Raw genomic sequence first — 27,802 nt, 5'->3', positions numbered from 1 at the left:
TACAAATAATTAAAGCATAGACTGTGACACATCTGTCTTTGGCTCTCATTTTTAGTTTTGGTTAGTTGAGATAAACAATGAATTTTTCTCTGTTTTCTGTTATTATTCTGTCGATTATGTTTCTGCATTCTTATTTTGCGTGTTTTTGTTTTAACATGTTCGTGCAAATGCATGAAATTAATAATTCTAGGAAATAACATTTACGTATATTCAGCATATTATTCGACGATGTAGAAATATGATTTTATATACCTAAAAAAACTGCTTCCTAGATTCCAATGTCTTCGAAGCTGATGTCACGCATTTTGTTTCTCCAATATTATATACGTTTTGATACATTAATTGGTGTAGAGATTCCGTTGGAGTGAGCGCGACGAAAATGTTGTGAAGGAGAGCAAACACTAAACGTGTGAAAGTTACCTTGGATGTATTTCTACTCCATGGTCTTAAAATATGAGATGGAAAAAGTGAGAAACTAAACGCTTTGTTAAATTCAACAATTATTTTATTTCCCTAGAATATAAAGTATGCATGTAAAGAAGAAACTTACAGTCCAGTCAATGTATCTGATCACGAATCATATTTTATGAGCACTCTGTATTTTCAGAGAAAATTCATTTGAACTTTATAATTTGAAAACAATGTCCCTCCCAAATGAAGAACTGAACAAACCTATAATACAACTGTTTCTGCCTCAATATTTTATTGCACGAATGAAAATAATTCCAGTAACAAGATTATATAGTCTTCTGCCTGACCTCATATCACAATTATCATTTTCTAAAGAAAAACAAACACATTACATAACGGAAAATAACCATCAAGAAGGTTAATATTGTTTATACAATACAATTGCAGTTATGATTAGAAAATTGTTAATAAAATGTGTATTAAACAACAGTTAGACCATGCAATTCATAAACAATTTCCTAAATGCAAGACTCAAATTAAGATAAACATGTTTACTAAAAGACAAAAATCAATGATTCAGGTCAGGTTCAAAATTAACTTAATCATGGGCAAGATCAAGTCCAACATATAATGTAACATTATCAATAGCATATAATGAAATAAATAACAAAATGAAAACTAACAAATAATGCAAATTGAATATAAATATCATGGTATTGTGCAAAAAAATGTTCAATCTCTGACGTGGACCGAATCCCAATGACATCTAATCGATTAGTGTAGATAGCGAAGCCACTAACATTATGAGTGAATGCAATGAATAAAGCGAAGATCGCCACAATTACAGAAGTGGATAGAGCTTTAATTTACATGCTCGCTGTCCTTCTCGAATAAATGCAAAGAAATCTACAATAACACAGAAGCAAGGCATGCAGTAATTTGCGGAAAACCTCGCGTCAATGTTTATTATGTTACGGTTTTACGACCAATGGGTCTACTTGGCCAGACTCTAATTGGCCCGCTATCGACCACCAAGTGCAATCTTGGCCTTCATTTATCATTTGATGATTAATCTAACGATTCATTCTCCGAGATCCACGTCTGCAATATTCTTTTAATGTTTTTAATGCGAGGTAACATGAAGCATCGATACGGGCTCTGGTAAGTGATTGGAATCCAATCGTATCCAAGCTTGTCATAGATCAGATATAGTTGCATTCAGGGGTATGCGTTTTCCCAGGATATTTATTGCATGGTGTCCCTCAAGTAGCTTTGTCAATGCAGCAGCGTTGTTACCATTAAGTTTTGTTTAGACCTGAATCCGATGGACTTGGAAGCTCTATAAATTATCACGAAAATAAACTTCTTAACATTACATTAGGGCATAATTTCAAGCGATTGCCCTTACGCGTCCAAACCAGAGACAGATTTGATATACAAGTTTTCATTAAATTATCTTCTGAGAGCTTATTAATAAAATGGTATTTCACCGCTTAGTATTGTCTAAGGCGTCTATGCGGTCAAACGTTCATCAAGAACAATCTCAATAAAGTTTGCCTGACTTCGAATACAATCACCTTGCAAGTGCAGATCATCAGCTGTTACAACACATGGACCTGGATAAATAAGTTGACTCCTGTCTGCACCTGGATATGGTCCAACTCTTTCTTCAACGTGTAACTCTTGTCACATCTGATAGTTGCAGACGCATTGCTCTGATTCTATCTGATAATATAATATTGTTCTAAAGTGTAGATGAAGGCATGAGGATCATAGACGTGTCTGCGGAAAAATGGTAATGTTTACCCATACTTGAACAATAAAGTCATATCAAAAAGTGAGGGTTGTACATAATGAAAACCCGTTTGCAGCATTAGAAAATTAAGAAATAACTACAGGCTCACACAGAGGCTTTCGCCGACAAATTTAACTTAAAATGTCAACTTGTGACTAACCCAAACAATAAATTGATTGGTTCATTGAGGTTAAACAGAAATAACACCGCAAGTAAAATGGAAGTTATCGAAGTTGGAAGTGACGCGAATGAGGGATTGAGTATCTCTACTTTTGCGGCGATTCATACACTATTTGGCGGCTGCAGGTCGCATGGTTGCAACAGCATCTAATTTATGGGACTCTCGGTAATGCATCCTAGATGGCTCTGAAAAACACGGTTGGTGAACATTTGGTGTATAGCGGACAAATAAAAAAGAAAATGTTTTACACTACCGGCATGGTTCCAAAATTATTTAGTTTACAGTCACTAAAGCGCGTCAATTGACTAAATATGATTGCTCACGATGACATAATTAGTCAAACATAAACATTTGCAAGGTGTCTATACGAGATGGACTAACATCAACGATTCACCTCACGCGGAAAACCGGCATTGCTATCATGGATACGACAATTGGACATGGAAATAATTCGGTTGCATACGTAGTGACTATTCCACATATTTTATATTTTGCTTTGCACTGGCTTGCAGCACCACATGAATTTGTTGTTTTTCTTTAAACTATACCCTTTTAGGCTGCCAGCGCACCACGGCTGTTTTATTCAAGGCTGCCTTTGGAAAATTATTAGACGGTCCAATATATGGATATCTCGCCGTTAAGGCACTATATGCACTTGCGGGAAGCACAACCCTTCAAGCACTTATTGATTTTAGATTGTCGCCAAGACGATTCAATTTGAAGTGTTCAACATCTCTTCGGAAAGGTACAATACTTTTCTTCTTTTGTTAAGATTTAGTAACATATATACTTGGTGGATTCCAATGACAATATCGATGCTGATTTTGTTCCACTCGTTGAAGAATCTATGTCAATGGCAAAATATAAATCATCCGTTGGAACCAATTTGATGTATCAATACCCACTCGAGTCCAGCTTGGAGATAAAACATTAAGAAGCGAAAATTTATGGTCGCTGAAAAAGATCTCATGTGTGAAAACACCCAGGAATTGTTTCTACCACAACACTTTGATGTGCACCCTAAAGTCCACGATGAACATATTCCTTCTATCAACTCGAGCCAGTATTAACGAGACCAGCGAATACAAGACCCAGATTGATGTTCAGCAGAAAAGAGCTCGTTCATGTCCCAGTTCTTTATTAAAAACATAAACCACCTGCTGCACAAAAACGAGGACGCTGGCAGTGTTGTTCTTGGAATCTTGAAAACAATCGCCAGATACATAAATATTCCTGGGGAACATATTTTATATGATTGGATTACAGTTTTACCAGTGAAGAAAACTAATTGGTTGGACATGCGTGTGATTGTCGAACCCGCCCGCCGTGGTCTGGATAAGTCTATCAGCAAACTTACTGCAGTATGACAGTATTAATAGAAACATTTTGATAGATCCTAAAAGCTAACGACGCTGAGCAACAGTTGCGACTGAAGTCGCAAAGAAGATGGTTGTTATCGCAAAATATAAGGGCGCGTTCCTATGTTTTTGTGTGCGTGTATATGTGTTTGTGTGTGTGTGTGTTTGTGTGTGTGTGTGTGCCGTTTGTGGATAGGAAGCAGCAACAACCGTTTGCTTGAGTACAACGGGATTTGCGAATACAGCAACTAATATCTGCACGCTAATCGGAATTGTTTTAGGAGTTATGTCAATAATTATCCAGTGAAAGCATGTGGCGCGGAAAACATATTTTTTTACGGTTATATTTGCGAAATAGTGCCTATTCAGAAATTCTCGTTGCAAAAGTAGTCTAAGCACAACTGCAAAGATGTACTCGGTGGCTAAAAAAGATGAAACGATTAGCACCCCTGAGTTCGAAATGGTTTGGTCAAATTGGAAAAAAGTGACTACTTCGTGGGCAGATACTGATCTGCGGCCCTAGTGACCCAAAACAGGAAACTAATTGTCATTCATTACAAATATAGTAAAAAATGATTGTCAGCATTCGATCTGTCTGCGAGCTCGCATTACTTCAGCAGCTCCACAACCCATGGTAAGCGAAGCTTCCGTAAGGATTCTTGTGAGCTATGATGACAGATGCACGCATGACCAAACCATCTTCCGTAGGGAAAGGTTACGAGAAACCAGAACTGGATTCTGGCCTCGGAATCGGAAACTTTAAACGATTTCAAAAAAAACGTTGCTAATATCCTTTTTTGTCTGGTTAAACCAAATATTCAACGTTTGAGCCAGATACTACTTCAAATACAATGCATAACTTACATGGTACACTCATAAGTAAAGGTTTGCAACCTATTCACTATATTCCATGCACAAAGTTGTGCACTTGTATTTTTGCAGGTCCAGATCGTCTACCTCCCGCACCCTTGCCTGCAAAAGAAATTCGAACCCAAAAAATCCTCCAAGAAACAGGAACATCATATATTGTTAAAATGAGGAATAAAATATTGTTGTGATTATATGTTAAATCTATTCTAATATTGCACAACAGTTCCACTGCTAATTTAATATACAAATTTGTAAGCCTTGAATCATGAACGAATACCTCCGGTATGTGGTACGTATAGTTTTGTGTAGGAAGTATATTCAGTTTTCTTAGACACCACCTCAGTAGATATTTGCGCAGGCCTAATTTGGGCGGGTTGTTGGAATAGTGGGCATTACTTGATATGACTAAACAATTGATTAAGTAAATGGAATGCGTTTACAAACCAATTTATGTATCTACATTTATATGTATGTATCTTTAGCGATATGTGCGCATGACAATCGTTTTGATCCCGAGTATAACTTTCTTGCTTTTTGGAACGGACGATATTTTCTTGCATGCATGCCTTAAAAACATTCGTCTATATAATTCATATAATGTAATGTAATTAATGTGAACAATGGACATTTTAATACATCCTTCATTGTTTAAATGGCTTTAACATAAGACTGAGAAAATTTTGCCGACACATAATGTTCTAAATAAAATTTGTGAAGGCTAAACTAATGCGTATTCTCTTATAAAACATTCGGCAGATCCTTATCTCACCTATTATGGGAGTTTTCAAGGAGAGGCAAATGTTAGTACTAGCTGATAGGGTGAATAACGAGCGAGAGCAGCCGTCTGTGAAATTATTTCTGAGTATATATTTATATTGGGAATTTATCCTCGTTATCACATGTATGTATATATGTATATATGTATGTATGTATGTATGTACGTACGTACGTACGTACGTATGGATGGATGGATGGATGGATGGATGGATTGATGGACGTATCTAGGTGTTACTCTGGACAGTACTCTCACATTGCACCAGCGTGCCATGAACATATGCAAGGCTGCATATCTTGAGCTAAGACTCATCAGCTCCGTTCGCAAATATCTTTCAGATGATGCCACTAAAACACTTGTGTGTTCATTAGTACTTCCAAGACTGGACTATTGTAACTCAATTATGTCTGGTTCATTTAAATATCTACTCCAAAAACTGCATAAACTTCAAAACACAACTGCTCGAATCACGCTTTGAGTACCACGATCAGAGCACACATCCCCGCTGCTCTGTTCCCTACACTGGCTATCCATTCGATCCAGAATCAAACACAAAATTTGTTCCTTGTGCTACGTTTCACTGACGGACTCTAGTCCAACATACCTATACGACCTCACCCATGTGTATACACCAGCAAGATGCATACGCTCCTCTTCTGACGATCGTATACTCATTATTCCCACTATGAAAACAAAGTCATATGGACAGCATTCTTTTGCATACCAAAGCTCACTTATTTCGACTGCAAGAACAAACTTAAAGACCTAATAATGTTTCCTACCTTAAATAGTATCAGCATGTTTTTTTTCTATGTTTTCTAATTACATGGTGTTTGTGTTTGTAATCATATCATTGTATATGTTGTTTATCTTATAGGTGTTGTCTAATGCTCTAAAGTGCTTAGAGCTTCTAAAGATTAGGCGCTATACAAATTCCTCATTATTATTATTATTATTATTATTTATTTATTTATTTGTTTGTATGTGTGTATGCATGTACATGGGCTATATTGTTGCATATATGTTTCAAAAAACGCATGAATACATATTTTAAGGACGAATGTATCGTCATCCTTATAAGCAAAAACCTAAGAATGTAATGTCATAGCATGTAATCTCTTTTTTTGTTTTCTTTAATGGAAGTGGATAGTGTATTTTCATGATATATATCGTGATGAGGCAAGTGGAGTTTTGAACAGACGCTCATCGCTATTTATTCGACGTGAATAATAATTGGAACCGAACAAGAACCCCTGGCATGCAGGAACTGTCATTTTCCACAATTCGCATTGGTTCCTCTTGTATTTTCAGTTTACGTTTGTTTCATTTTGGACAAACTTTCCTTTCTAAACGCACAATACCGATTTCAACACATAGCACCTTATCTAAGGGATAAAACCGTGCTGATTCATACAGGATTATACACGAGTTGCTGTTCATGTGTATCTCCAAATTCTGTGTCACAACAATTAAATGTCTCTTAAAACTAATAACCATACTATCTGCATATCAGTTTACCACTTTTACATGAAGTCTGAGTCTCATTAAACTAGTTTTATAAAAGGATTCAAATTGACCATTTGCCGTATAATGACCACTTTTTCGCGACCACTGTTTTTCGCATTAGTGCTCATTTTAGCGTTGTCGACACTCGAGCGGCCAGAACACGTTACCCGGAGTACGTCCTCGAGTTGAGAGCCCATATTTACTTCCACACCTACTTCCACACATAATTTAAGTAGGTGTGAACTTGGATAGATCGTATTTAGATTAATGAGCTTTTAGTACCATGACCCAAAATAAAGCATGGATTAAGCATATCTAATAATATATTTACAGATATGCTGTTTTCTTCCAGAACTTATTGCGGATATTTCAAATTAAATTGAATAAGCAGTTTAGTAAAGGAAGAAAGTAATACTTGTCTATAACTATCTTGGTGTGTCATTGGGCAAAAGCGCAAAGTAAACTCTGTCTGGATTGTTTGAACGAATGTAGCGAGAGACATAATGAAATGAAAAGGTCTAAGAAGTTTTGGTGAGAACAAGATAAATTATTAGCAACATTTGACTGGCTGTTAGACATTTTGCAGACAAAACACATCAGTGGAATAGCAAAATGAGAGTTAATATTAGACGATAACGAATATGACTGTATTGGTGATTACATATACAGTGGTTTTATTAATAGTTGGTATGTTTTAAAAAAATAAAATCATATATTGAACTATTATTTCATAATCAAATTGTTAATTTACCTAATAAAAGAGGAATTGGCAGGAAATAGAGAGACGGGTTCAGACTGTCTATCTGTTCATTGAAGCTTCTTTCTGCAGTATAACTACAACGTCATTGAAGTAATTAACCGTTTCCTTTTCTGGCGAGAAAGCAGGAAGCCTGGGATTTTAATTTCACTTGGAAATGTTTCGTTCGTTTGCCTGAAGATAACCAGAGGCAAGAAAAGCAGTAACTTGTTTCAAATTATTTTGGGGCCGAAAATTAATGCTATGAACCCTCTCCTCACAATTGAATTGACAGACCCTACAAAAAGCTTATGAAACTTGGTATATACATGAGGCTAGTGACCTTGATGTACCTTTTGCTAGTTTCAATTATTCAAGTTCACTATTTACAATATTGTTTTTCAAATGTCTCTCCCTCCCGTCATTAATTACACTTTCAGTTTTAGTACAAATATCGTACGCTTTAAGATGTCTATATGAAATTTGTTAGACATTTGAAATACATAGTCATCCGGTTTGCTATATAGAATGCTTCGGTTTCAATGTAAATCATTTGACATACCTGTCATTTCTCTAATGTACATTTTGGTGAAACATACATACAGATGACTTTGTTTTCCTCAAATTAGGGAACATATTGCTATTATGTTTTGTAAATAGGTTCATTATGGCACAGTTAATTTAAGGAGCATTGTTTTCGTCCTTTGCATCAAGCTAATATTTCATTTCGATACCAATCCAGTGGAAATATTTTGCCTTTTAAAAAATTCTTTCTCATTTAAAATTCTTTCTTTGCTGGACTGCACTGACATCAAATTATCAAACCTAATAAACAGGTCATGGCAGATGTTGCTACCATCAGTGAAATTGTTTTTAAATTATACTATATGCAATAAAAGACGAAATCAAACATAAAACTTAGGAAATTTCATCGTTTCTGAAGAATGTGTTTGAAACTAAACAAATTAACACTTTATTCTCTTTAATTTGTACGTCAACACTTCTCGCTTTGATTGCACTTTTATCATATCGCACATGTACACAAATCACCACTCTCTCTAGATACCAACATTGTTGTTTCATGTAAAACGCATGAAATGATTGAGCCACCTGTGTGCAAGCCATTGAATTTAATAATGTGTATCATTGTGCCATTTTTTATGAATTGAAACAACATCTTTATGGCTGCTAATCGAACGCTTTAACCATTGACCCATCTCGGCTCCGTAACAATAATAGACTAAATTAACCGACTGAAAGGACTGTTTCATCATTTCTATGATTTTTTGCAAGGTTTTACATTAAATCGGGGCTGGGTTGTTTTACTTTAAATAGTCTGTCCCTTTTGTTCTAAGGCTTTTTCTTTGGAATAACATTTTGTTTCCAAACTTTCTATTTTCACAACAACGATCTTACCTTGTGAACCTATACCGCATTATCTGAAGGACAAAATGGTGTTGTATCATTCAGAAATCTCGTAATGCTTTCCTTATGTGTACGTAAATAAGATTCCATTACAGTTCAAACTGTTAGTCTTACATTCGCTTGTAAGTACTCTCTGTATATGAAATACTGTTCCCGTTCGTAACATTACACAAATCAATATATATTAAACTTGTTATGTATATTTAATTTGATTGTAAGTTTTAAATTTTTTATTTTTAATTTCATTACATGTCAATGTATTGTAATTTTGTTTACTAGGAATTTGATATTTTCCAGAATATTCAGTTTTTTAATCTTTTCTTAAATACCTAATAATAGAATACTGTTTCTATTTCTGATCTAGTTCCTGGCCTTGATTAGGGGTCAAATAAATAATTTTTTATTATTTTATTCGAATAAAATGATTGTTTTATTTCAGGTCATACTAGGAGTACGTAATTTTTATATATGTAAACAGCCTCCATTTCGCAATTCTGTGCTTTCCGAAATTGCGCATTAGTTAGTTTTAATAGTGATGCTTAGAGAGAAAGAGAGACCTCAGTTGGAGCTTTTTTCTTTACACTGGAAAGTGTTGTTTGTGGCCAGTTTGGGAATTACATTTCAATTTTATTCAAATTATTTGGACTCTAAAGAATACTTCTTTTTCCTGGAAATATTTGAGTGTTCATACAGAATTATCGGACAAAGACATTTATTTTAATTTTGTTCTGAAATTCAAACACCGGAAATTTAACGACGATGGAATAAAAAAGAACTATAGACTATTGACACCATACTGACTACGGTATAGGTCATCACTTTCCATTGTGGATTTTTCGTCGGTTCTCAGAATTTGAATTCATTAGAATATTTCGTTACTAGGATTTCTAAAATTTAATTCGTAGATTAAATAAATTATTTGTTAAATTTCCCAAAGGATTTGTTTTCGCCCTTTCTTTTCTTACTGCTTATTAGAGCCTAAATACGTAACAAACTTAATATAAAGACCACTTGTTTAATAATGACCACGCTTTAGGGCCCAATGAGTTGCTTTAGTGATTGCTATAAACAGGTGTTTGTTGCTTAAAGAAATTATTTGCACGCTCGAATTAACACAATGAATCAAGTCATTTCCCGACAATACTGTTGATGACACAGTTCTAACGTACATATATGTTGTTGCCTGAAATCCACAACGAAATTAGAAAATACATTTTGGGTGGATGCAAATACTAATCCATTGCCCCACCCAATTTACTTCACACAGCATCTCACTTAATGCAGTTTTGTATATAAAAAAAAGCATTGATTATACGAAATCCACCCAGTTTTTGTATAAAATCGATGCAAGTAGATCTATCAAACCAACCTTTATTTCTGTCTAAGTGAGTATCATCCCTATACACGAAGCCACACCCCGCAGTAGCAGAATTTGCATGATTCCCCGTGTTTCCTTAATTTATCACATTTTTTCGGAGATTACACGTGCAATTAACTTCCAACATCACATTAATGGTCACAATTACTGCAAACAGTAATAAACTGGAACATTTTACTTTAGCAACAGATGTAGATAATCTCATACAAAATATACAATATTAATTTGAAGATATTGGAAAATAATACGGAAAAGACATCTATGTTACTTTTCTTATAACAACAATCGTATCAAATATGAAGAAAATATATAAAAATCAAGAACCATGTTGCATTAGAAAAGAAACTTATTGTCACTGGAGTATTTATGTGTATGTGTATGTGTATATTTGTGTGTGCATACATGCATTTGTGTGTATATTTGTGTATACACATGCGTGTATGCAACCACTTTCGGCTCAAGTCTAGCAAACAATCGATTTTGATATTAAAATGAAGAAATAATACGGAATACCCAGTGTCACCAATGAAATCAACGTTATAGGGTTCATTTCCAGGGTTTGAATCCACATAGTTTGGATGGTTTTGTAGCAGTTTCCACAACTCTCTTAAGAACGCTTCTTAACAAACTTTGAGAGAGCTTTTATCATGGGACAAGCTGTAGTATTTGCAACATTAGTAAAATGTATTTATCTGGTTCGCTAAAAATAAAGATTTCAGCTTTAAGTATTACAATATCCAATGTTATCTTGTTTGTTTGTTGCTATGTATAAAACTTATCCAATTTATATTGTGGGCATATGGAGTTGCCTTAGCGTTATACGAAACTAACGTGTCTTATTTTCAGTCATCACTGTACAAAAGTAGTATTGAATATGGTGACAGGATGTTTACTTAGTAACTTCATTTTGAAAGGATTGCCGAAAACAAAAAGTGCAGCAGCACCAACGCATAGCGTTTTAGCGGGTACTATGGCGGAGCTGGATAAAATGGTAGAGTAGTGAGACTGTTACGGTAAAAGACATGAGGGTAGACCAATGTTGAGTGATGATATACTCTGAAACGTTATACAAACATGCTAACAAAAGAAAAGAGACTTTCTTTCCGCCACGGAACAGTAATAAATGTAGAATCAATGCAGCATATGATCGTAGCTTGGTGGGCATAGGCCTAGTGCTTTGATCTCTGTTTAAGATTAGAATATAAGAGCAATATGATTGTCCTCCAAGCTGATTTGGCGGTTCTATTGTTCCAATGGTTTGCGTTGTTATAGCCGTTTCCGCACACATAATCACTTCGCGGGATTCTGCTTTTCCTTTTGCTACGAATTCGATTTCTGCCACCTGGCTGATGCTTGCAGAACCATATGTCTTTTGAGGATGAGCTTGAACTCTTCCAATGAGAATGCGTATCGTGGAGAGTCTTAAATATGTGGTTGTAAATTGTACTGAACATAAGCGTTTTTATTGACCTTCAGCTTGAACCGCAGGCCAATTTTGTCGACCATTCTGGAGCCCACAGTTGTGATCTCAAGGGCAAACCTCTTATTAACAAAGTGTTTGTGACAATCAAACGTGACCCATACTTTTTATTTGTCCATGTGCCGGCTCGATACCAGCACTGGAAAGATTCTGTCCTAACTGTAATGACCAGCACGGCTGAAACGACGAGAACGACGGGAATGACGTGTACTGCATGACGTGACGTGAACACTATGAACCGGTAAAATAAGTACAAGTTAGCTTGTCCACCAGTCTCAGCAAATGTCTTCTGTGTAGCGAAAGAATACACAGGCCGATATGTTATCACTGAGAGCCTCAAAGGGGTAAACTATATAAACTTTTCAAAAACAGATGATATATGCAATGTATATTTAACGTGTATGTATAGTTTTTATTGTTGTTCATGACTGTAGATTCGGGGGCCTACCTTATCTAGTGGCATTGTCTTGTAAAAAACATAATATAGCCAATATTTGACCACAATTGTAGGTTATGTATTAAGATAATTATTAATTGTAAACATGTTTACCTCAGTTTGGGCGATGGACACAGTTTTGATGTTGAGTATAGAAGGTTCCAAACGAATTTCCTGTTAAGTTCAGAGAGTAGTTTTAGAAACTGATACTTGCAAACTTGGTCAAGTGGTGGGGTATATAATGTTGATCACTTGAGGATTATTCGTTCCCACTTTAACGTCCGAAGTGGAATCGGTCTTATGGTTGTGCACAGTTTTCATTTTATAGGATTTATTTATTTAAATTATTCACTGGAATTACAAAGTTCTTATTAAAGCATTTTGGACTAAAAAATTTTTGTTGTTGTTGTGGGGTTTAACGCCATTTTTCAGCACTTGATTGGCTATACATGGCGGCCAGTATTAATGGTGGAGGAAGAACCTGGGAAAACCCAGGAAAGAACCACCGACCCACGAGAAGCTACTGGCAAGCTTTCTCACATAACCACATTGGCTGAATCTTAGACTCGAACCGCCGCAGACAGAGGTGAGGTGGCAGTGATCCGTAACGAAGAGCGCTTTAGACCACTCGGCCACTCGGGGCCCTTGGACTAAAATAATAATACGACTATTGTGAATTCATTCAAAGACATTTTAGAACATATCACTGTGATAGAGCAAGACTACTAACGAATTAATCGTTGTGATAGAACGTTTAGGAATATTTGGAATTTAATTCACATTACTGAAAATTTTAAATTTTCACATGATATCATGTTACTTAGTTTCAGACTATAGTGTCGTAGCTATATGTTGAAAATATTCATCGCTGGGATTGTCTCTGCTTGGCCTGTATTAAGCAGTCTTGAAGCACCTTCTGCCCCTTTGTAGCCACAAACGCGCTGCATGTGATGTAATAAAGTACCGGCTAACATGTACCACTTGACCAGCATCAGCAACCACCTTTACATTTGTTATGGTACAGTACTACATCAAATCACAGCCGGAATGATAAACTATAGTATGATGAAAAACAACAGTCTACAACCACTAATTCTTAATGATAATGAGTTTGACATCTGAAAAAGCCCAAATGCCTTGACTGAACCAAAGATGGGAACGATACCAGCGCAACAGAAGAAAGCAGGACAGGAAGTGAATTGGGTCACTAAGGTTAAAAACGCACGTAGAACTCCCTTAATTAAAACTAAAATTACTGTGGCAACACCGCACTGAAGAAAGGTGGAAAGGAAACCCCAGCACTCACCCAGCTCCGAGTACAAGAAAGCGTGATGTCATCTTATGTTCCCTGGGTTGGCTTATCTTTGTCACCTGGATTCGCATACGACTTATTCAGATGTTCACCTCCTCTACAACATCAACAGAAAGCAGTGGCTCTGTGGTAGCAAACGCACCGACTGCAAACAACCTCTATTAGACACACGCTAGACCTATTTCATATGGAACAACTGTTAAGAGTTGTCTATACAACCGTATGCCAAAGACATCAGAAACATGAAGATTCATCCAATTTCATTACCATCCCAGCGCTGTCACACAGGACATGGTAAATAATGAGGGCATCAGTTATGCTAACATCACAGCTCCATAATGGAAGATTGCTTGTTAACTCCATACTTTTCACACCTTCGATCTACCTCTAATCCCAGATAGATAAACAACCACACGAAGACTGCATTTGACGCGATAAGGCAATATACTAGTTAAAAGCTGCAAAGGATGGTTTCCACAGTAAGACATTTACAAACCATTTATGAAACAGCCATTACCAGCAAAGAAGAGCGGGGGGGGGGGGGGGAAATAAGGTTTGGCATTTACGAAAGCTTTCTAACTTTTATGCAGTATGGCCCAAGCAAAATAGCTAGGAAATACTTTTTATATTCAGAGCCCCGCCGTTACGGGCCTAGGACTTACTAGCACTTGTAAAACATTTCTAGCGTTAGTATGACAAGTGCGACATCTTTAACACAGGCTGGTTCTGTTGCTAGCATGGTAGTGGAGGTAGAGTTATGGAGAGTGGTTCGTGGCGGCGCATGCGCCGCCAATGGTGACAAATTTCATGATCTTATCACACATCTTCGGGAAAGGGCCAACTTTCTTGTTGAATCCACATTCTCGATGTGACAATTTGTGACTCCCCTGCTTCGACAATACATAGTCTTTAAACATTACTAACACGATGAACGAGCATATTGCTTGAACGTTAGCTTTTGAATTTCTAAGAGAACGACGGCTTGTAAACAAATAGAAAGTACATATTTCCTTATACGGCTTTCACTGGAGGATTTAATTCGATTTCATTCAATGTTTTGCAGTTAAGAAACTGGGATGTTTTCATCGTCTAAATAGCTACATATATATGTTTTACAGAGAAAGTGTTACATCTAAAAACTGAAATACTGGTTATTACGCTACATAAACAGAAGTAGGTTATTTATTAAAGAGGCACTGAGAGTAAAATATCTTGTCCAGTGACACACCATGGTAACTGTGCACATAATCAAGTGAAAGTGACGTATACAATCAGTGTAACAATCACTAACCGCATCTAATACTGGTCTATTTATAAACTTTCATCAGCAGATGAATGCTCAAGATAAAAGACGTACATCTCAAGAAAAATAATGAACTTTGTATTAGAAATAATTTTAATCTTTGTATTAGAAATCAGCGAAAATATCTCAGAACACATTGGGACTTCGATAACCCTATTTTCAATTATATATGTTCTATGATATCACACGATAATCCTGTGAACGGCAGAGTATGCCGCTTATGAGACACCCACGGAAAGATTTCCGCGTTGTCATCTGACACGTTTGTCCTCGCAGTATCGTTGTCACATTTATCTGAAATTTTGTTGTTTGGCCGTCCATATGGGTCCATTGCAGGTAGGATGAAAGACGCTATGCTTTTCCTTTTCCCAAGATTTAACAATCTACTTGATTTGGACCTTCCCCGACATTCATTTGAATGCTGGTTTCCTTGGCCTGTTTAGAATGGATGGAAGAGAAAATACAAAAATATTTGTATATGAAAATAATTTTATCAATCTATCGAGTCCTTAAAAACTTACAAAATTAACCTATTAGATGGGACTTTCTCATGCTAAGTTTTCTGTTAACTAAAATCGCTTACGTTTACAGCATTCTGTCAAGGAAAATTTGAAACTCATTTGTATAAGACATGTACATATTATTGTCAAGTTTCTAGCCCTTACAATGAAGATAATGTACTTTATCTACTATTATGTACCTAATTGGTTCCCTATTGAAAGATGTATACACTGTTAAGCCAATCAAGTTCATACCATACAAAAGAAGATGTACAAACGCAGCAACTGATGAAAAATTATTGCAGGGGTGATATGAGATAACAAACGTCGTCAGTAGGCTCAAATGCAGAAAGACATTATGACGGATACACCTATATTGCTTTCTTTAATATAACCTCTGTATATCTGTATCTAAACACTTTTTTATTTTCAAGAAGCTTCTGTATTGATACACCGAAAGTGAAGCTTTAACTTTATTAACTTTACATTGCATTTTTAATATTTTACTTTTTGTTGAATTGGACTCAAAATACTAGCAATGACCGAGTCATCAAAATTTCTTTTATGCACAATAATTTTCATTTGCATATATGTGTGTTAGTATTATTAGCTTTTAACGGCAAGTAGTCACAATACTGACCATTTGGCTGTAAAAAAAAGGAAAATTGTAAAACAATGGTATCCTAAAACTGAGCTTTGGCAACGAAATATACATTCAGTTGTGATATCGTAAGTTTGAGAATAGAAGCCTGCGTTAACTCGACATAAACATCAAGATTTTTAAACTCTTCATAAAGAAATGCGGTTAATAAATTAAAAATCGGACGCATACTTGCATACTACGTCTTGCTAGGGCAACATAAAACTGATATAGATATATATGATCGACATGCTGTTAGTATAGCGATGTTAATAACTGTTAAGCTTATTAGTATTGCCTTATTCAAAAATAACTATACACAACAAAAATGCTTTATAGCAGAGATGAACCCGTTTCAGCCAAAGAGTCAATCTCAGTTAATTACACATGAGTGGTAAACGTTGCGATTGTGATCGATGTAAAGTAAAATAATCTCACAGATGAATGCTTTCCTCTTTATTCACATGCAGTGTTACGGCTGCACAAAATAAACTTTTCCGGGTTCATGTCTGCTAGGTGTGCATTGTAATATGATATATTTTAATATACAGCCAAGCAATGCCATTTAAAAGTCAAATAACTTACCACCATCGTATGCACAGTCTGCACCTAAAACCTCTATAAATCAATCATGTGAGTAGATTTCTTTATCCCATGACTTATCATCATTACTTTTATATTAAAAGCTGGCCAATCGTTTCCCAAACTAAACCTTTCAAATGCAAATGTTGTTGAGTTTGACACAATGAACAGGGTTAATTTGTATCTTTAGTTTTCTTTTATATTTGGTCAAGGCATTCTGTAGCACATTTCAATGAGGTACAGATCACATGATACTTTTATACAGCACACATATAAGTTTAGACGACAATTTAATTTAGAGTCTGCAATTTCTTAATATACTCAATGAACAGAGCATCCCCATTGTCAGTAGAAATTTAACATTCATTTGAAAGGAAATTGCAAAGCAGTCTCTTTATCACTAAGAAACGTTATTGGAAATATGGACAATTCTTCGTTAAAACCGTTCTTGTAAGATAGTGTTCAAATACTTTCGCCGCCATTCTCTCACCTGTGATTTAGTTTATATTACAAGTCAAACTTGTATGTGTTTTCCTGTGTCTTTTTTCATTACAGGAAGGATGAAGCAATTTTGCTACATTAGAAATAAGATATTAAAATTCAATTTTTTATTTTGTGAAATGTTTCATGCTTACACATGTTTAGCCATTTGAGGCCCGATCTACTTTTCTATTACTCAATCCCTTTAGATTGTAGAGCATTATCTTATTTATCCTCGCATGAAGTACACCTGCCAACCCATTTAAATCTTTTTTTAAACTTTACACAGACTAATACTAACCGACAGCGGTATATGCATGTCATGCACACAAAAGCTACGACAGCAAGGCAGTAGATATATCTGTTTCACGGTCATGCTCTGAAATGTGAAACATGGCATTAGTACATACACGTCCAAATGAATTAGTCATTACAGACACGCTACAAGTAATTCGGTTTTTGATACAAACAGCTACATTAACATCTTGGTGAGTTTCCTTACACTGGAGCAACATCTTTCCACCATTTAGAAAATAGTTGGTAAATATGATCATGGTAAAAATGAAATTTAAATCAAGGACATCTTATTTGCCGCTTTTCTTCACAACCTGCCAAACGTAAATGTGTAATGGCTTCTTGGTAGGTTTTCCTTCCAAACGTTTTTGATTGTGCGTTGAAGAGATAAGCATATAGTTTAATTTTGTGAATATTGTATATTATGCTAGACATATAACTGTGGTTCACATAATCTACCAATATTTGTGCAAAGTCTACTTCACAGATGCCAACACTTTGATATTTAGGCTAATTAATGGTGCAAAATATATGTATATTTGCAGCAAATTTCTAATTAGGTCCTTTATCTATGTCAATGTAAATTCGCGTGAATGATCATTCATTTTTAATACGAATACGAATATTTCAGCCAGTTGACTTTTCTTTGTATACAGGAATTATCTACTAACATTAGTCAACATTTCAAGATATTGATTGCACCTGAGTATTATTTTCATAGGTCATGATCCTCCGTGGTCTAGATCAACCAAACCAGACCGTCTAAGACAGCCTTGTAAGACCATGTCGGAACTTTCCCAATATTTGGCAAAGCGAGCTGATCAGCTTCTGATGATATATGTCTTATTATGCTTTGGTGATGATGGGATGACGTCTAGTTTCGCGTAAAACATTGACCGTTTGTTGTCTCTATTGGACATCAAAGACTCTTGTACGTCTAACGATATATTTTACGGTATCGATAGAACATTGTACTAACACGTTGCAGAAAGTATTGCTGGATAAATCTTGAGATCGCAGAAATGTCTTGATAGTGTCGCGTTTCTAAAGTTATGTTCTATCAACAAAGACAATCATCATCGACAAAGACAATAATTGAAGTACTTCACCACACCTCATAACGTGCTGATCCCAATTCAGTGACGCGAGAGACTGGTTAAGGGATTTCTTCATCAGCACATAATGCATGGTTATATAGGGTCTACGCTATTCGCTGGAAGTCATAACTTGAAAGAAAATCGTATACTCTGATCAACTGGCGTTTTAGGCATCGCCTGATTGGCTGATTGGTGTCTAACCTATATATAGTCAAACGAACGTGTTACACATATAAAAATAGTTCCAACAAGTTGCTAAGGACCTTACATCAGCAGTGCGTCCGGATCACATTATCCGTGTAAAGAATTTGAATAGCCATTTTACATTGAACTTTGCCGAGTGGTCTAAAGCGCTTTCCGTTACGGATCACTGCCATCTCATCTCTGTCTATGTAGGTTCGAGTCTCAGATTCAGCCAATGTGGGTATGTGAGAAAGCTTGCCAGTAGCTTCTCAAGGATCGGTGGTTCTTTCAGGGGATTTCCCGTGTTCTTCCTCCACCATTAATAATGGCGCCATGTATAGCCTATCGTGTGCTGAAAAATGGCGTTAAACCCTGCAACGACAACAACAACAACATTGAGCTCCAATATAAAAATGATAATGTTATCTATTTACATTGGACCACTTTTCAAGATTACTTCTATACGTTATTTCGACATTATAAAAATAACAAGTGTGATAAGGTGGGAATTTATCCGTTGTATACTTCTCAAAATATTTACAGAACTCCAATTACGTGTACTTTATGCTGTCAGAACCGGTATAAATGGAAACTTTTCAATATATCGCAGATTTTCAGTTTTAAACAGCAATGCTTTAGTTGTGTACATATTAAAGTTTTAAATAGTCCTAAATTCAGCTTTCAATTAAAACAAATTCTAAAATGCACCTTATTACATAATAAGAGGTCTGCTTAATTGAGTGCGAAATATGTCTTTTCATTAGCAAAACATTCTGATTAACCGTTTGTTCTTTTACGCTGCCTTCGAAAGGCGTGCCCGTGCTTTTTATATATGTATTCAAACTTTGTGTTTCTTAGGTATGTTAAAGATTATTTGTGTAACAAGATACAACATTTTCATAATTCTCCCCTAGTTCTCCAATTCATATCACTTTTATACATTTTGTTGATCAAGCTGATATTTAGGTCCAACATATAATATGATCCGGTCATTTTGCTTCTTTTACAATTTCTAAATAGCCGAGTGTATTATAATTATGAAAATGTACTTTAGTTGTTTCGTGTTGTTGACAATACTTCTAAGAATGTTAATCATGAAAATTGTCATTTTCATGTTCATGAAATATATTTTATTTTAGTCAAAATCTACTAATACGACAATTGTTTTTTTATATTTTTGCTTCCCTTTTTGTGTCTACAATTTATATATAAATGAAACACTGAACATGCTATATACGCTGTAAGCTATACATTGCTTCATTTAACAGTTTAACTGTTACCTGGTTTATTTTTCACACTTTTTCTGAGCGTTTGGTCGAAAAAAGGTTTGTATACATTAGTACCTCCGCTCATATATGTTTTTTTCGAGAAATCTTCACTAAGTGGCCTCTTTTCTTTCAAATCAATCGATCTGCAATGAAATTACAGGAACCAATTAGATTATCTCACATTATTCATAATTTATATTCAATTATTACCAGCGGTGCCAATAATGCATGATACACATTTAAGATGCCTTAGCCATATTTTTATTTTGTGTTACAGGACATAAAAGTAAAATATAATCTGAACTCTTAAAATAATTAAATGTTTTGGAAAACTGCTTCCTCACTCTAACAAAAGGATTTCGATGTTGGCAATTATGTGATGCATCTCAAACGATAGTACTAAATGTTCTAGTCAAACATAAAACTCTACTCTTTTGATCTTTCCTTAATTAATATCAAAGTCAGGATCAAAACATTACCACATGGTACTTGAACAAAAAGCTTCAGATGGAGACATACCAGCTTGTTACTGAAAACTTAACTCTCTATCAAAGCACCGAGCATCTTTTCTATTGAATGTTTCTTCATAATTAGACTTGAAGCCAGAGAATGAAGTTCAGTTCTTCAAATACATGCATGATACAAAGTGTTTTCTCTCGTATTGTTTATCTCGTGAAATTTCACGTTTGCTCAAATCAGTTTCTTTTGTTGCGATTTGGTTCTCGGGTAATCTTGTCAAGTTATGACAGATCCATTTCATCTGTGGCATAGTAGTTAGTCCACAAACTTATCAGTAGTATAATGTAAAACATTAGAGCAAAATGGGACTAATATTTTAATCAGCATCTGCAGATTACAGCCCAAGCGAGAATTTAACATAATGCCGACATCTTGGTTCAAAAAGCTTCAAAGGATGTGCCTCCCTGTCAAAAATATAACAGTCCATGCGTTTCTTTTAATGATAAATGTTAGTTTGTCAACCCTATAACTGAAATAAATATCACGTAGAAGGTTTATCATGTGTGGTGTCCAGTTGGCTGGAAACGCAACAGTGTATAATCTGAATGTTCAATGTAATCGATTGGAGCTGTCTGCATTCTGTCTGAAATGAATATGACGTTGTACACTTAGTATATATGGTGAGTCTATCTGGATAGAACTGTTACTGTGTATGGATCTGTTTAGGATCTCACCTATAACAAGAAATCCAATGGAAAAATCAATTTATTAGCTAACACACTATTTGGAATAACTAATAGTTACTCATTTACGGATGCAATAGTAAGAATATAAATCTCTTATTAATATGAATTGTAACGACTTTATGACCATGCACTAAGTAACATAAAATAGTTCCAGAATAATATTCGAGTCCAAATGATGAGAGCTTTATCTTTTCACCGAACAAACTAAACAAATGTTTTATCCTCTCAAACACTATCCAATTAGATCGTAAGACACGTCTTTAGACTAATTGATATGGCAGGAACACAAAAAAAAAAAAGAAATAGCCCGAAATCGAATGAATCCAATTGCAGTACGCTCACTATATATACATTCCAGAGTCTATTAAGACATTATGAATAGATGCATGTGTGCACTAGATTTGAAAATGGTAAAGTTCATTAATTCAAAATATTCCATCCATATCATTTTCATTACATTTATATTTACACTTGAGCATATTAACATTTAATTAGTGGGGTAACCTGGATGCACAAAATCGCACAATAAGCACGAGATCAAACACCATGAGCAAAATGGGAGATCGCGTATTGTCTCGTTTCATTCAATGCAGATTTTGACAGTGTTAGACACATTTTGCAGGACTAGGCCATAGCTTTAATTAGTGTTTTATGGTTCATATTTCTTAGATCACTTTTGTCTAAAGGCCGAGAGAAAGAGAAGTACTGTTTAACATAGAACGGATGGGTGTGTGAGAGAAATTTAACATACAGTGGTTGCGTTTATGACAGAGATAGCTACATTATAAAATGTGTGTGTGAATATTTAATGTATTCGAAAAACAAAATCAAGATACCAACACTAACTTTATTTTGGGTATATTTTCCATTGAATAAAAAGTACAAGGAACTTATAAAAAACACTTAACAAAGAAATCTTAATGAAAACAACTCAAAACTGTCATTTAGCACGAGTCAGAAGAAAATAAGAAAATAAGATTTTATATTGTATTCTTTTTTGTAGCTAATATTAAGTCATGAGTTCACATTTGACTTTCTTCATATAAAGGATACTTGGAGCACGTATATAAATTGGCAGTTTCTTTACTACATTGAAAGAGATCGTTGTGACATTTGTCATCAAAGTAGTTCGTGGAAGTAGGAGTTAGTCCCTTATGCATTTCTGCCACTCTTTCAAGCTTTTCTCTTCTGAGATGATGGTCCATTGGTCCATGAGTTTAACAGACAATTGTCCAACTCTTCTTCTTGAGTCGCGCTTAACAATTCGTCGTCTCTCAGTTAGTTATGATAAGAGAGATGACAACCATAATAACCTAATTTGGTCAAAAGCTGATTGTTTCAGCTAAGCTCGATCTTAGTTCACTTCATGTAACACTTACGAAGGGACGTGAACAACATATCCGAAAAGAAAAAAAAAGTAAAATGTAGTTGCCCTTCAAAGATGCAATAGAAAATGAAGAACTATAAAACTTATATCAATTGAAAACTGGATCTTTCTTTCATTTTTGGTTCTTTTCTGGATGAGCAATCATATTTGCGAGGACATAACTGTCTATTTATAGTTATCGTTTTAACTCGTATCAAATGATTTTCAAAGAAGGAATAACTATACCCACTTTCCGTTTGCTTCATAGACAGATGACAATTTTGGCAGGGAGCTAAAGGAAGGACCGACATATATTCCACCAAACGTTGATCTTTCTCTATCTTCTAATGGCTCTTTTGATGCTTCAATTGTGGGTAGTCTTGAAGACCTTTTACTGGAATAGATGTAAGATATTTTAAATAGCATGTAATTAAACATTGCTTCAAGTCATACAAATATTCATATTGGTCCGCTATATACCTATAATTATTTGTATCATCTCAAACTCGGTATTCTCCTCTCAAACAATATCCTCCGCTCCAACTCGGTATCCTATGCGCAAAACTCCATCCAATTAGATTAATAATAGTCATATTACCAATTCATTACTTATCAAATTGAAATATCTTCATCAGTTGATAAATTAAGTCGTTATTTACAATTTTCGGAAATAAAGTACGCTGTTCCATAACTAAGGACACTTTTGTCACAAGAATAACCAAGTGGGTTTCAAGAAGCGGATAATAAACAGAAAGAATTTTAATCATTATTAGTGATCTGAAGTATTTGCAAACAATGTTTGATAGTATTGAACGCAATCGATGTAAAATACTTACTATACGTTTGGGAGCTCTAAACTATCTATATTTGAGCATTCGGAGTATCCTGAACTTGTCTTTTCGGCACATGGTTTTGAGACAAAAGTAGAAGTTAGCACCAATGTGTTCGTCCCAAAGCTGGTTTCCGAGTTCATGGATTCTTCGGAATCATCAAAATATAAAGAGGCTAAATAGGAAAAAAAAATACACGTAGAGGCATTCTAATATTTGCCAATTAGACTATAATCGCAACGAAACCTGCTAAGTTCTGAATTTGAAATACATTACATTTCGCATTAATTTATCAGAAAATCAGTTTGCAATGATACAGAAAATTCATGGCATGCTAAATTGTAGAATTATGATTTGATGCAAATCTAGTGAGAATTATTTTCTTTTAACTTTCCTATTTGATTTTGAATACTAATTGTTTCCGGTCTAACACATTGTTAATTTACTAAAACGCTTTTTAACCTTTGATTTGCGGCAGCATGAATCAATGTTGCTGGAAAATTATGGGGTTAAGTGTTGTTAATTTCTATCATCTAACGTTCATTACTTACATCAGCTAAATTCTCAGGTACAATTGAAGGACAGAAACAAAATAATAGCAATGCACACGAGAAATTGCACTTTTATCTTTTCCTGGCAAAAGCACAACGGAAGTAAATTGAATAGACTTTTCCTGATTATCTCCCTTTGCTTACAAATTGAATAGGGTAATGAACCCGAATGCACAAATGTTTCTTCAGATTAGAGCATTTTAGCTCTGTAGAAAAAGGTTTATATTTTCGAGGGCGTAAGCCATGGGAATAATGTATTTCCAATCGAGAAACAAAAATGGATGAAGTGTTTAAAATATATATATATATATATATATATATATATATATATATATATATATATATATATATATATATATATATATATATATATATATATATATATATATATATATATATATATATATATATATATATATATATATATATATATATATATATATATATATATATATATATATATATATATATAAGGCTTTTGACGCTTATATCAATTAATACGATCAATGCCATCAATTTGAACAAAATCCGCAAATTAAGCTGATAATAAGCAGATGTAAATAAAATCTGTCCAGCTATATTAAACAGGTTCGATGTGCTCTCCTGCATGTCGCAAAAGGCGACAAATGGAGCTGTAGAGGCGCAGTGCTTATCTTCCGAAAAGATGCTTGTTTCAATTTCACCCTAGGGTTTGTCCTGGTGAAAGCACTCTAGTCCTATTGCTGCAGCAATCAATAATCTAAATATGTTGCGGTGGCATAAGACACCAAACCAAACCAATTGTATTTTGTTCTCACATTTGTTTCGGCAAAAACATTCCTCTCTGGAATCTCAGATATAAATGCCAGTTACAAAGCCTTTCGAGGACGAATACTACCAATTTCCCCCCAAAAGTCATACACATATAACGCATATGTTTGTTGGAATCAGAAAAAAAGCAATGTTCAATACATAATGTAAAGTGTCCTTTTTATTGAAATGCTTTATTCGTGACTAGAATGTACTTGCGAACATTATTGTCACACAGATAACACGAAGCAAGGTTCTAATCACTTGAAGAATGCATGGTGTTTTGTATTTGGTGACATGACTTTTATGTTAAAGGAATAATCATTAATTTGAGAGACTTTACAAAGCACACATTTTTTCTCATCGCAATTGTGATAAATGATGAACTGTGTATTTAAGTACTGCTGCAAAAATAATTCAGTCGTATGTTGCAAACTAAATAAAAGTAGTGTAAGAGCAACCAAAAATTTACAGAATGAACGACTTTTCAAAATATATAGATGCAATGAAATAATAATAGCTAAAAAATATAACAATGCGGACTAATAAAAAAACTATAGATAATATGTCCGGGCTTATTCTAAGTTAAGTAGGTATTTGGGAATGGTTATGATCGTGTAATGTCAAATTGGTTACAAAGGTGATATCAAATTAGCGTCCACGTTAGCGATCTATTACAATGGGGCCTTTATGAGAAGTGGACGGCAGTAGTGCTAAAGGTATTGTCACTGTTATCTTTCTAAAAGATCACAAAGACAAAATTATGAAAAGCTATTGCAAATTAATCATGTGAAAAAAAACGTTTTTGGACAGCGTTTAGTGGAGAAAAACAATTAGTATTGTTATGAAATGGTGCTCGACTTTGAGCGTTAAAAAGAATACATATTTTTAAAATTGTTTAGCAGCTCTGAAATTAATAGATTTAATGCTATGAACTGGAGATAAATAGCGAATCAAGTGTAGACGAATATACGTATAGTTAGCTATTAATTACCACATGACATTTTTCTGGGTGACGTATCTGCTATGTGAAGCTGTATTATATTTTTATGAAGTGGCACCTCGAAGTGGACTTCTACTGTATCTGTGTTCTCTCCAAGCTGCTCCAGCAAATCTCGCAACTCTTGAGCTTTCTGAAGTGTAAGTAAAAATAATATAGAAGTCTGGAAACAAAAAAAGCATTATATTGCACGATGTAAACAAATATACCCGTTAACCTAAGGACAAAACTGATGTAGATAAATACTTTACTCTCTTGTCCTAAACAAAATGGACGATTTGCGGACATATATTGCTTGTTCGTGCATAACAGAGTGAAAGAAAACATTAGAATTCTAGTGTAGAATATTACATGCTATTGGCAGTGGCAGCTAAGGATAAGGTTTTGGAGATACTGTCAGCACCGGTTCTACTCTCGTTTCTCACTTAGGGGGACATTTAGCAATGAAAAACCGAAACGATTTACCATTCCAGCCCGTTTATAAAAGAAGTCCCCATAGAAAATCGTGATCCATCTTTGCGATGTACATTTAATTTCCTACGAAAAGAGGCATAAAAAATTACACAATACTAATTCCTGCCGATATATTTAAAACGTACATCACCTGCGACATCAAGGCTTTATATCTCTCATTTTCTTCTTTTAATTCTTCGCTTTTACTGTGCAAATCAAAACTATTTTCTCTAGACCTCTCTTTTGGTTTTGCAAGTTTGGCTCGGATTTTTCTTTCTTCACCCGTCGGGTCCCTCTTTATCTCGACAACCTATATTCATGAAACATATTTTTATATAAGCTTGGTCACCTTTTGCCATATCTGTAAAAGTCTGTATAATATGCTAAAGTAACAACTGAGAAACATGCATTTTATAGCTTTCTAGCAAAGTTCATGGCACCTACCAGTATTTGACAAGGATATAAATAAAGTACATTTGTTTTAATAAGACATACTTTGGCAGTAAAGCCGTATTTCATACTTTTTTTATCAGTAAGTATATATAAAAGATATTTATTTATTGTATCTGACAGTTATGAGTATATAAAAATACTTTGCCGTCGTACGTGGCATATATAATTATATACAATATATGTCCATGTCTTATATGGCTTACTTACGTATATGCAAGATATTTGGTTGTGTTATCTGGCTTAAACAATCCATATATACGATCTAATGTATATAATTATATAAAACATATATCATTATTGTATCTGACGTACGTACGAATATTTAAGATATGTTGCTTCTGACATCTAATGATATATTTATATATATGAGAGAGAGAGAGAGGTAGATAGATATATAAGGTAAATCATTATTGTATCGGATTTAGGCAAGGATATTTAAGATACTTCGTTGCTGTTCCTAACTTATATTACATATGAAAGATATGTCGCTGTTGTATCTGACATACATACATATATATTACATATGTCGTTGTCAAATCTGAATTATAGAACATATACAAGATATGTCGTTGTTGTATCTGACATATTTGTGTTTATATATATATATATATATATATATATATATATATATATATATATATATGTGTGTGTGTGTGTGTGTGTGTGTGTGTCGTTTATGTATTCGACTTATGGAATATATATAAGACATGTCGTTTTTGTATCTGACTTATATACGTATAATCAAGACAAGGTACTGTTGTATCTTACAAAACGTTAGTATATGAAAGATAATTCATCGCTGTATCTGACGTAAATATGTATATAACAATAAATGTGACATATACATCAGATCGGTAGTGGCACATCTTTAGATGAGGTACAGGTTACTGACATAAAATGGAAAGATACACTTTTATATCATTCTGGAATAAAAAATCGAAAAGTACTATGACTAGTGTTGAAATGACCTCCTTATTAAGTTCAATCAATGTTTAATATTATATGATACAAAGTTTTATTTGCTGAAATCACATCTTTTTCTTTATGTTATAAATCGTTGTTGTTGTCTATATATTAGAACCTAGTGTAGTAGTAGCGCAATTGATGGCATTATCACTAGTGGTGTCATCAGCTATAAACATATT

General features: G+C 34.5%; 1 protein-coding gene across 1 annotated transcript in view; it reads right to left on the bottom strand.

The window, feature by feature from the left end:
* Positions 1-14,925: 14,925 nt before the first annotated feature.
* Positions 14,926-27,802, bottom strand: part of LOC149787699 (gamma-aminobutyric acid type B receptor subunit 2-like) — a 72,310-nt gene continuing 59,433 nt past the window's right edge. Inside the window, exons 16-21 of the mRNA XM_089975647.1 lie at positions 26,356-26,514; positions 25,746-25,884; positions 23,418-23,586; positions 22,832-22,975; positions 20,023-20,153; positions 14,926-15,401 (exon numbers count right to left, since the gene is read on the bottom strand). Of these exons, the coding sequence (XP_089831773.1) occupies positions 15,130-15,401; positions 20,023-20,153; positions 22,832-22,975; positions 23,418-23,586; positions 25,746-25,884; positions 26,356-26,514 (1,014 nt within the window). The 3' untranslated portion in view covers positions 14,926-15,129. The remainder of the gene's footprint in view (positions 15,402-20,022; positions 20,154-22,831; positions 22,976-23,417; positions 23,587-25,745; positions 25,885-26,355; positions 26,515-27,802) is intronic.

This window comes from Sinohyriopsis cumingii, chromosome 11 (genome assembly GCF_028554795.1).
Source record: "Sinohyriopsis cumingii isolate HCF-2022 chromosome 11, ASM2855479v2, whole genome shotgun sequence".
NCBI classification, from domain to species: domain Eukaryota; kingdom Metazoa; phylum Mollusca; class Bivalvia; order Unionida; family Unionidae; genus Sinohyriopsis; species Sinohyriopsis cumingii.
This window is presented reverse-complemented; position numbering and strand designations above follow the sequence as displayed.